The sequence below is a fragment of the Gymnoscopelus microlampas genome (genome assembly GCF_963454915.1).
Source record: "Gymnoscopelus microlampas genome assembly, chromosome: 5".
In the NCBI taxonomy this organism is placed as follows: Eukaryota; Metazoa; Chordata; class Actinopteri; order Myctophiformes; family Myctophidae; genus Gymnoscopelus; species Gymnoscopelus microlampas.
The window spans coordinates 52435930-52448638 of record NC_139942.1 but is presented as its reverse complement, the minus strand read 5'-3'; the positions used below and the strand labels follow the sequence as shown (position 1 = coordinate 52448638).

Below are 12709 nucleotides of genomic sequence, written 5' to 3'. Positions count from 1 at the left end.
CGCAACGCAAGGCGCTGTGAGCTTGTAGATCGGCTATTTTCACAATATCTATCTGTGGAACCGAGTCAAACTAAATGTAATGCCTCAACTCCTACGATTCCAAGTGCTTATCAGGGTTATCAGTTAACCCATTGAGACCTGAAGCCGATTCTACATGTCTCCTAAATCTCAACAGTACTCTGAAAAACGTATGTTTCTATATCAGTGGTGCTTAATCTTTTTCATGTCAAGGACCCCCAAAATTATATGTATTTGGCCGCCGACCCCCATCTCAAAATATTTTGTTCCAGGGACCCCCATGAAGCAAATATTTGAGTTAAAAATGTTCGCTTTAAATATATATTCAAAGATTCGCACACATTTTCACGATTTTTCAAAAATAGCAGATCTACAAGCTACGAGCTTGTAGATCTGCTATTTTTGAATAGCCCAAAGTGTAAAATAATACTTTTTAGCTCAAATCTAAAAATGACACAGTTCCAGGTCTTAATGGGTTAAAATAAGATATTTTTTTGGGGGATGGGGGGGTTCCTGGTTCAATTATGATTATTTTGTGGGGGTCGGGGGGGGGGGGGGGGGGGTAGTGAGTGTGTGTGGGGTCTCTTCTCACGCTGTCCTGTCCCATCCAGGCTGTCCCGGTGGTGAGGAGAGCGGTCAGGAGTGTCGGAACCCCTTCAGCGTGTTCCAGGGCTGCATGCGTCTGCTGACCCTGGACGGCCGCTCCGTGGACCTGACCCTGGTGCAGCAGAGGCTGCTGGGTAACTACAGCCACCTGCAGGTCGACATGTGTGGCATCATCGACAGGTCAGTCCAGTCGCCCCCCAAAAAAATACGTTTTGTGCCTTTATTTATAGCAGTGGTTCTCAAACTTTTTCATGTGAAGGACCCCCAAAATATTTTGTTCCAGGGACCCCCAGAAGCAAAGATATGTTTTCACAATAAAAAAAAAAATAGCAGATCTACAAGCTCATTTGAATAGCCAAACTATAGAATATGGTTAAAGTGGTTAAAATTATTGTGACACGTACTATATTAACTCTCTCAGTGCCACGCCCCGACATATCGCGAGTTTTTCCCGAGTACCCTCCCTGCCAGAACGAGAAATCCCGAGTTTTGACTTTTGACTGTGGTCGCGCTATTCTGTTTATTTTTCATGATCACTTTCGCTTCCTGATTCCTTCAGACTCATTGGGTTCCGGTTTCATGACTCAGATTCCGTTTCTCATTTTTTTCGCGGTCATTTTCGGCCAGAATAGGGAAAGTCACGGTTTTTCACACGGTAGAAAAAACGAACGGAGAGGTCCCCTTCTATAATCTTTGGTCTGGGTGACGATCAGTCATCGGGGTCGTGTATAACATCGTATTTTAACCCGATCAGATATTGTCGAAAACGTCACATCCGGTTATGACTTATACAGTGTTTGGCCTGTGTGTGGGGGGGGGGGGGGGACGGACGAGACAGCGAGGTAATGAATATGTCGATTTGCTGCTCTCTACTGGTAGAACTGTCGTATATGTTTAAAACTGCAGAAGAGAAGCTATTTGAAAATTAAATTACAAAATAGCAAAAAAAAAAAAAAAATTGCTGGCACTGGGGGAGTACTTTATGAAAATACTCTGGCACTGAGAGAGTTAACACATTTTGCTGGGGACCCCCTGGTACCCCTCCATGGACCCCTGGTGGTCCCCGGACCCCACTTTGAGAACCAATTATTTATAGTACAGTGGAGGTATGACAGGAAACGGGGAAAGACTCTCAGGGAGTGACGCAGAAAGAGTGTCAGGGAGTGACACGCAGAAAGAGTGTCAGGGAGTGGCATACAGGCTTTTAACTCTACCAAGCAGAAAGGCTGGATCAAGGTCTATGACTTAATGTGGCTACTTCAGACTACAACAGACTGGCAGCCGGGTCCGACGTCGGGAGATGTCGGATTTTCAGGTGTCCAAAAGTTCTGGTCGCCAAACCGCACAAACTATTGCAAACGGTCGGCTGATGGCACCTTGTTGTGCGCATGAGTTAGAAAGCAGAGGTCTTCAACAGGGGGTCCACGGGGGTTGCTTGGATTAGACAATATAAAATTGGTTCTCTCTTCTATAAAAACGTTGGTTCTCAGTTAACACATCGGGTGCCGCAGAGTCACAGAGTAGCGCATTTGTGCCGAACACGGTCTGAACCGTGTTTGGTGTCTTTTTTTTTCCACACGGGAGGGGCTGGAGCAGCTCTGGGATCACCCGTGGTGATTCTGAGAAAGATAGGCCAGATGGATCATCGTGTCAAAAAACATGGCGCCCATCCGCTTCCGTTCTATCTCCTTCTCTAAAACCCCTATAACTCCGAAACGTTTTACGCTGGGGAAAACGACTCATTTTGTATGCCCGATCGCTCCGCCATTGTTACTCGCGTAAGAGATGTTATCGTTCCAGGCGTTAGTCAGGACCATCGGGCAAAATGGAGGCATGCTTTTTTTCACATGGAATGCACGTCGCAGAGTCTACAGCTTAAACGGCGCTACGCAGCTCAACGGTGAGATTTCTGGCACCGAACGTAATCTTTTATTATAAAACGCTGGCACCCAATGTGTTAATAAGGTACAGTATCTTTATAAATGGCATGGCCACCCTACTCACTGTACCTTGTACATGTATGTTCAAGAGATAAATGTGTGCAGATAACAACACCTGCACAAATCAGTGTTGTTACACATGCATGACATCAGTTTGTGTTGTAAGTGACATCAGACCAGAGCTTTGTCAGCCTATATAAGCTATTGCAGACATCTAGAGAGATCGAGAGGAATATTGAGAGTTTATCCGTTTAGGACAGAGACACTGATACAGACACACAGAGACAGAGAAGAGACAGACGTGGACAGAGTGAGACACAAAGGAAGAAAGGAGAGAGATACAGAGATACAGAGATAGAGATGCTGTGCTGGTCGGTGCCTTTGAAAAGAGGACCACAGAGAGTATTCTATGGCTGTGCTGCTGGGCCAGTAGAGGACAAGATGTATTCCTTTGGAGGGTTCTTCTATAACGGGAAGACCTACACCAACAAGGATCAGATTGATGTTCATGTCTTCAACACAGTGACGTTGTGCTGGATTACGTTGCCCCCAGTGACGACTGGAAGAGGAGAATGTTCTCTTGATGTTCCCTCCATGCACTACGGACACACAGCTGTACTGATAGAAGATAACATCTACATCTGGGGAGGGCTAGTGAATTGTGAGATAGAAGTGAGATACAAAGGGTTAGACATTATGGGGGACATGGACAACATTCTTTATGCATTTGATGTCGACGCCCACAGATGGTTCAAGCCGAATTATTCTGGAACTGTTCCAGAGGCGAGGTTCTACCATTCAGCCTGTGTCTTGGACAAGGTCATGTTTATCCATGGAGGAAGAATAGGGCTGACTGAACGCGCTAATGACATGTACAAGTTAGACACAACAACAATGGTCTGGTCTTTAATTAACACCAGAGGCACCCCAGCACTTGTTTCATCAAGTCACTCTGCGACTTTTATCGGGACAAAGATGTTTGTATTTGGGGGATGTGGGCACCAGAACAACAACATCAGAGTGTTTGACACAGAGACCAACTATTGGCTGAACACACCTTCTGCACAGCTTCTTCCAGAAAGACGCTCGAGTCATTCAGCCTTTGCCTTCAATGGAGAACTGTACATATTTGGTGGCGTCAACTTGGAAGAGGTTCCAAATGATCTTTGGAAATTAGATTCCAAGATCTTCTCCTGGAGGAAGGTTAAGCCCAAGGGGAAAAGCCCAGACTGGTTGGGTCAGATGTGCTGTTGCATGGTGGGAGATAGTATCATCATCTTTGGCTCAGAACTCATCTTACATATCTTACATGTACGTCCTAGTCTGAAGACGTCATGCAAGCTAGCAGTTATTCAGTATGGTTTGGAGCAATCAGAACTCCCACACGACATCAGGTGGGAACTGGCAGCCATGACAACAGACAATTAAAACATTAAAGAAAGACAAGAAAATAGAATGAAAAAAATGATGTTCCAGTGGATGTTGATGATCGTAGAGAAGATGACACCGAGTGGCCTGGACTTCCTAGACTTAAGTCCTAGTTTTAAGACGTCTGGAGCTCGGGAAACTGACTAACATAGCTGTGAAAAAAGCAAATGAAGGTGAAAAAAATAGGTGGGAAAAACAGACTAGAACAGTGATTCTCAACCTGTGGGCTGTGAGGATATTGCAAATGGGCCCCCAAATAATTAGCAAATCACTACTATTCTGATAATATAACATCTTACTACTATAATTGACAAAAGCTCAGAAGGTTCGTCCGGGATTCGCAAGCAGAGGATCACTCCACATGCCTCCAAGACCTCTCACAGACTGTTGATCAGAGCTATGGCTATTATTTAGGCTCCTTACCCCACCTCATCATCAGTGATCAGACTCTCGGCTTGATTGATTCTCTGATTCACCTATCCGACCCTCCGCCTGATCTGGCAGGTTGCCATAGCAACCAGATACAGGAAGTCTGACCTCTTTATCACATGACCGAGTTTGGGAGGTTGGGACCAGGGTTGCCAGATCTGCTTATTATAATTTCCCCGCAAGATTTTTTTTGAAAATAGCTGATGTATATCTTAAAGTGCTCATGTGTGGCCCATACTCGCTTCTTTTGGGCTGGTTTTCCTAGACCTGGTGGCTTGTTTCTCTCACAGAATCTGGCAACACTGGTTGGGACTAGAGGTTAGGGCCGCAAAGCAAAGCGGGGAGGGAGGAGAGGAGAAGAGCCGAGAGGAGAGGAGAGGGACGGCCATAGCTGAGTGGTTAGTGAGCCCGCCTAGGGAGCCAGAGGCCCTGGCTGCCCCAGGTTCGATTCCAGCCCAGGCCAGCATATGTGTCGATGAAATGAAATTTGTCCCTGAGCAAGACTCTTCACCCCTAATTGCTCACAGGTTCTCATTGGAAACAAGACCGCAAGGACCTTCATGAACGACCTGTTAAAAGGAATTATCCTTATCCTAGAGGACAGAGGGGCCGAACTTCGCATGACATGTGTGCAGAGTGACTATAGTTATAGTTGTTATAGTGATGAATCGATTGTCTTACCTTTTTGAAGCAATCATAGAATATTTGTCTCCAGTATGATCGATCCCCTGATGGTTGCTAATCACGGAGGGTTTCACTGTGCCTCTGTGAAAAATAAATAAACGTCATTGGCGACCTCCCGTTCGCTGCTTATACGCCGTTGAAAATAGCATGTCTCGCCAAAACTAGGACCAGGAGACCTGGTACTGCCAGACCCCTAGTGGTTGAAATCTGAATGGCCGGACTTCGCATGACGCGTGTGCAGAGGAAAAGAGGAATTCAATTCCGACATCCCCATATATGGACGAAAGAGGGACAAAAGAGGGATGAAAGAGGGACAGACAGTTATCCCCATATATGGACGAAAGAGGGACAAAATATATATACATATATGGACGAAAGAGGGACAGACAAAGCCTCATTTAGGCCGACCCTCCGGGTCTGGCAAATACATAGTAAAACACAGGAGCCGAGATACAGGCTATATCCCAAATAAATGAACCAGGAAGTGAGTGGAGCAGTACATCTTGGGATCGCATTATTTCCAGGTTCTGCGTGAGAAAAAAAAAGAGAGAGAAAGTCGTCATAAGTCGTCCTTGGCAGTGAAGGATTTAAGTGATCATTAAAAATGAGCATGCTCTGAAAATGCACGCGGCAGGCTGCCGTGTTAAGTGGTCAGTCAGATGGGTGGGCCCGGCCGCATGACTTTTCGGCATTTTCAAGTGGGCCCTGATCCAGAAAAAGGTCGATAACCACTGGACAAGAATATACAGGGAGTCAGGAGTTGTCATAACGACGACTATCTCGTCAAATAAAATAATAAAAAAAGGAGTTAACATGTTTCTGTATGGTAATAGTGCTGTTAAACACATTCCCTGCCATAGACGGAGATCGCCGTCATCTCAAATCCAATGGCGTTGACCACCATTGACGGAGATCTCCGTCAATTGAAATATATATATATATATATATATATATATATATATATATCTTTAAATTCCACCAGAGGGCGCTCTAGCACAACTTAGGAATGATCCCTTGACTCTGAGAGAAGGAATGGACGGATGTGACGTCATCCCCAAAAAAATGTCTCTTCCATCGACTCCTATATTTATTTTTTTGGGGCGGTGCAACCGCCCCTATATGTGAGGTTGGACCCCCACCCATTGCACCCCCCCAACCCTGCGCTGTGATTGGCCACCATTGTACCCCCCCCTAACCCTGCACCGTGATTGGCAACCATTGTACACTGGTTGACTCTATTCAGGACTGTGATTGGCTAGTGAAACACATGACACATGTGAAGTCCTATAAATAGGACTGTGCACTTAAAAAAAAACACATTTATGTGTTTTTTTTTAAGTGAATCACCCACTGTGATGACCACTGTGACCACACCGCCCACTTCACACTGGGTGGGATTTTTAGCGGTGCCAACCGCTCTATATCTGACTCTGTCTGTGTGTCCGTGTGTCCGGGTGTATGTCCGAAAAACAAATATTGATGACAACATCAATACGGGGCTCATCAAAGGTACCGCTTCCTTCACACAGGGTGTGATTTTTAATAAAAAACACATTTAGCTCGGATTTCTTCTTTTTTTGGGGTGAAAACAAGCCATATTCAACACGCGATAGCAACAAAATGGCAGATTGTGAGAGGTCTATATAACCAGGGCTCAAGTATCTGCCAAATTGCCATTATAGGAATAATTATGTCCATCAGACCCTTTCTTGCTTATAGCCTTCACAGTTACTGTCACTCAGCCATCCTGGTGACAGCTAATAATGTTTAACCCATTAAGGCCTGAGGTTCCGATTCTACAAAAACGTGTGTTGCTATGTCAGTGGTTTTCAAACTTTTTCATGTCAAGAACCCCAAAATTATACGTATTTGGCCGCGGACCCCCATCTCAAAATATTTTGTTCCAGGGACCCCCAGAAGCAAAGATTTCAGTTAAAAATGTTCGCTTAATATATATATATTATATTCAAATATATATATATTCAAAGATTTGCACACATTTTCTCGATTTAAAAAAAATAGCTGATCATAGCGCGGCACCGAGTGCCGCGCTATGAGCTTGTCTTGCCCGATCGCTCCGCCATTGTTACTCGCGTAAGAGATGTTATCGTTCCAGGCGTTAGTCAGGACCATCGGGCAAAATGGAGGCATGCTTTTTTTCACATGGAATGCACGTCGCAGAGTCTACAGTTTAAACGGCGCTGTGCAGCTCAACGGTGAGATTTCTGGCACCGAACGTAATCTTTAATTATAAAATGCTGGCACCCAATGTGTTAATAAGGTACAGTATCTTTATAAATCTTTATAAATGGCATGGCCACCCTACTCACTGTACCTTGTACATGTACAAATCAGTGTTGTTACACATGCATGACATCAGTTTGTGTTGTAAGTGACATCAGACCAGAGCTTTGTCAGCCTATATAAGCTGTTGCAGACATCTAGAGAGATCGAGAGGAATATTGAGAGTTTATCCGTTTAGGACAGAGACACTGATACAGACACACAGAGACAGAGAAGAGACAGACGTGGACAGAGTGAGACACAAAGGAAGAAAGGAGAGAGATACAGAGATACAGAGATAGAGATGTTTTGCTGGTCGGTGCCTTTGAAAAGAGGACCACAGACAGGCTTCCATGGTTGTGCTGCTGGGCCAGTAGAGGACAAGGTGTATTCCTTTGGAGGGTTCTTCTATAACGGGAAGACCTACACCAACAAGGATCAGATTGATGTTCATGTCTTCAACACAGTGACGTTGTGCTGGATTACGTTGCCCCCAGTGATGACTGGAAGAGGAGAATGTTCTCTTGATGCTCCCTCCATGCACTACGGACACACAGCTGTACTAATAGAAGATAACATCTACATCTGGGGAGGGCTAGTGAATTGTGCGATAGAAGTGGATGACAAATGGTTAGACATTACGGGGGACAGGGACAACATTCTTTATGCATTTAATGTCGACACCCACAGATGGTTCAAGCCGAATAATTCTGGAACTGTTCCAGAGGCGAGGTGCTACCATTCAGCCTGTGTCTTGGACAAGGTCATGTTTATCCATGGAGGAATCATAGGGCTGACTGAACGCACTAATAACATGTACAAGTTGGACACAACAACAATGGTCTGGTCTTTAATTAACACCAGAGGCACCCCAGCACTTGTTTCATCAAGTCACTCTGCGACTTTTATCGGGACAAAGATGTTTGTATTTGGGGGAACTATTGGCTGAACACACCTTCTGCACATCTTCTTCCAGGAATACGCTCGAGTCATTCAGCCTTTGCCTTCAATGGAGAACTGTACATATTTGGTGGCGTCAACTCGTTACAGGGCTTCAATGATCTGTGGAAATTAGATTCCAAGACCATCTCCTGGAGGAAGGTTGAGCCCAAGGGGAAAGGTCCAGATTTTTTGAGTCAGATGTGCTGTTGCATGGTTGGAGATCGTATCATCATCTTTGGCTCAAAACTCATCTTACATATCTTACATGTAAGTCCTAGTCTGAAGACGTCATGCAAGCTAGCAGTTATTCAGTATGGTTTGGAACAATCAGAACTCCCACACGACATCAGGTGGGAACTGACAGCCATGACAACAGACAATTAAAACATAAAAGTCACACCCATGACTTTTCCCACCACTGCTATTTTGATGACGATGATGAGCTGATCCTGTCATTCATCCACTGACACACAAGTGGAGGCACGCGTTGCTGCTCGTTTGGCTGTCTGTCTGGCTGACATCTCGGAGTGGATGTCCATGCAGCACCTAAAGCTCAACCTGAACAAGACCGAGCTGCTATCAATGGTTTATCAATGGTTCATCACCATTGATAATGCTGATAAAGGCATCTCTCACTGTATATGCTTTTGCTACAACTGCCCTAAAAAAAAGATAATGCTGTGGTGTCGTCGACTCTGACTGTGAGGAATCTGGGTGTGACCCTGGACGACCGACTGTCGTTCTCGGCAAACATCGCATCAGTGACACGGTCCTGCAGACTCCTCCTCTCCAAAAGCAGGTGCTCATCCAGGCTCTTGTCATCTCCCGCCTGGACTATTGCAGCTCCCTCCTTGATGGTGCCCCGGCGTCTGCCATCAGACCTCTGGAGCTTGTTCAGAAAGCTGCAGCTCGTCTGGTCTTCAACCGCCCCAAGTTCTCTCACACAACTACCCTTCTCCGTTCTCTATACTGGCTCCCCGTAGCGGCTGTATTGTGATATATATACAGTATACACACACCCACACCCTACTTTATCGTCAATAAAAAAATAAATAATGCGAGTATAATTTACAAAAAAAAGGTATATCATGGTGATTGAAACAAGACTTTAAACTTTAAAGCAATTAAAAAGCATAAAAGTATTTATGAAAATGTTTACTAATACAAAAAAGTGGTAAGTCCTGCCAAATACTCATTCACTTGAAATGAGTGTTAATTATTCTGCAATCATAAATAGCGACACCTTCTGGGCCATAAATGAGAATTCCAGCGTTTTAATGACTTCTTCATTGGCTTCATTTTCATGGCTTCATCAACCTGTGGGGCCGGGGCCCACTGGTGGGCAGTGAGGGTGTTGCAGGTGGGCCCTGACACAGAAAAGGTTGAGTTCTCAAACTTTTTTGCTCGAGACCCAAAAGAATCTCCCTGGGACCAAAACGTACATTTTTTTTTAAAATTTCCGCTTCAGCTCTATTTAAAATAAGCCATGAATATATTAATCTGTCTATTATTTTTGATAGCTTAGTATTGGATGCACAATAACATGATATATGTTTATACATATGAAACACAATTTTATACATAATTATACAATATATGTTGTAGCCTCCCGAACCTACGACCTACCCTGCTCCATCTCCCCATCAGTTTGGGGGTCCCTGGCCTGAAAACGTTGAAGACCCCTGAGTTATAGAGGATATCAGATGCAGTAACTCTCCCCACCTGGAGGTGGCATAGTCTGCAGGAGCCTGCAGTCCTCAGAGGGCTTGGACAAAAACGAAACACACAGGGCATTTTTGCGCTAGTCGTAGTACTGCTTTGCTTCGGAGTTGATCGGTATAGGAATTGAGAGTTGAGAATATGGTATCTAGTTCAAATGTGCGACAGGCAATGTCTCTGGCTTATAGGCTTGCTCCTGCACCAGAAGCAGACAAGAGGTCTATAACCAGGGCTCAAGTACCTGCCAAATTGGCTCTATAATAATTATGTCCATCAGACCCTTTCTTGCTTATAGCCTTCACAATTACTGTCACTCGGCCATCCTGGTGACAGCTAATAATGTTTAAAGGCTTCTTCCTCTACACAGGAGAACTGGACTGAGGTCTTTTATACTTCCATGTCAAAACGGCGGGGGCTAATAACACCCACTACTCGGCTGTTTTTTTTTAATTGATTCTGACATTCATTAAAAATGTCAGAATCGATTAAAAAAGCTATAAATCGTAGACTCTGTTGAGGGTATAGTCTTAAGCCATCCTACCACTCCTTTTTAACACTATGTTATCTTTTTATTTACATTTTACAGTCTATTATCCGGCTTTGAAGCTACTCAGGATCGTATTAAAAGAAAACATAGTGTACCAATCATGCACATGCAAGCACACGTTACATAGGGTCAACCAGGGCATAAAACAACCTGCCAAATTGTGTTTATAGGAAAAATGATGTCCATGTAATTTCCCTCATTTATTTCTGTTTGACGAACTAAAGACAAGTGCAGATAATCACAGATGAGCACAAGCCCTCACAAACGAACGTGCAAGGCTCTGCTCCCAATTATTGTAGTTCACAATTTGAACTTGCATAGTTTGTTGGAATACGAATAGTTCTGGAGACAGATGAATTCAATCATTTGAAAAAATATATATTTCTTAGTGGGGTTTTGAACCTATTTGGGCTTGATATTGGATATTGGGACTCTGAAAACATAATCTCTGAATCTCCGAAAACATGAATCTTGGTCCACCTGACAGGTTGTACCTGCATTAACTTTGGTAGAGTTTTGGGTTTGTAGTTACCTTCTTGCAGTGATGTAACTCATTGGTGAGATACAGTGGGCTATCTTCAATAGTTGAAATAGTTCAATAGTTAATTGTATCTCCATTGAGTTATATTGCACAGTGAAACAGGTCTCAGAGTAACACTTTTAGCACGCAAAGGAATGCAAACAAAGTGGATTCTGCCAAATAGCAAAAGCTGGTTCAGTGCTCTTTGGAAATATGTTTTAATAAGGAAGAAGATCCAGAGGTACAGTATATGCTTCCACGACTGCATCGCTGTGTTCGTTCATAAGACCATTGTACCTCTATTAATCACTAGCAGAAAACATTACCAGCTTGCCTGGCCTCCCTAGGGCTATTGTAGCTTATGAGGGTGTTATTATTTTAAACGGCAGTTTCCAGTGTTCACGTTGTTCAGTGATAGCTGAAAGGAAGTAAACATAATGGCAGTCTTGGAAAGTAACTAAGTACATTTACTTAAGTACTGTGCTTAACACATCGGGTGCCGAACACGGTCTGAACCGTGAGTTTAGTCTTTTTTTTTCTTTTTTCGTTTTTCTCCGCGCGGGCGGGGCTAGAGCAGCTCTGGGAGCACCCATTGTAATCCTGCGAAGGAAGTGCCAGATCGCTCACCGGAAACATTTTTTTTTTCCCATCCGCTTCCTGTCTATTTCCTACTTTGAAACGCCTATATCTCCGAATCTGTTTCCTGTGGGGAAAACCGGTCATGCGCGATGCGCGATCCCCCCCCCCCCCCCCCCGTTGTAACTCGCGAGGGGAATGTTATGGTTCCAGGCTGTAGCCAGGCTCATGGCACAACATGAATCGATGCTTTTTTTTTGCGTGGATTTGCTTGTAACGCACGCGGAAGCTTTAAACAGCAAAGCGCAGTCAATGGGGAGAATGCTGGCACCCACGGTAAGTTGTTATGAAAAAATGCTGGCACCCGATGTGTTAAGTACAATTTTGAGGTATTTATCCTTAAATTGAGTACATCCAATTTCCCATACTTTTACTTCTACTCCACTACATCTCATATCCAAATATTGTACTTTTACTCCACTACATTTATTAGAACATTTTAGTTACTAGTTACTATGTAGATTTTGATTATTATTACAAAACATACAGTACATTAACCACTTCAGCCCTATACATTTAGGCCATTTGAAAATAGCCGATAAAAAAAAAAAAAATGTGAGCTTGCAGATCTGCTATTTTCAAAAGATCTTTATACATTTGAAAACTTAAAATGGGACCATTTTGCATAATGAGTACTTACTACTTTTACTTTTGGTACTTTAAGTACATTTTGATGCTAATATATTTTGTACTTTTACTCAAGCACATTTTGAATTCCGGACTTTTACTTCTAACAAACTATTTATATATTTCAGTATTGACACTTTTACTTGAGTAACAAATGTGAGTACTACTTTTACTGTAGTGTACTACTGTGAGTCAAAACGATAATCAATAAAGCCTTGATTGGGATCTTTGCAAATTAAGTCTCAGTGTGCGGACTTCTATTCTTTATCCTTTTTACATGAATGCTAACATGCTTTTTGAACCTGCCGTTTTGCGGTCTCCAGTGACTTG

At 43.6% G+C, this 12709-nt stretch overlaps 1 protein-coding gene across 1 annotated transcript in view; it reads left to right on the top strand.

Annotated features, from left to right (window-relative positions):
- LOC311045353 (contactin-associated protein-like 4) overlaps window positions 1-12709 on the top strand; it is a gene marked incomplete at both ends in the record, with an annotated part of 213324 nt that overhangs the window by 125266 nt on the left and 75349 nt on the right. The window contains one exon of the mRNA XM_084057199.1: window positions 630-804. Coding sequence (XP_083913325.1) covers window positions 630-804 — 175 coding nt within the window. The remainder of the gene's footprint in view (window positions 1-629; window positions 805-12709) is intronic.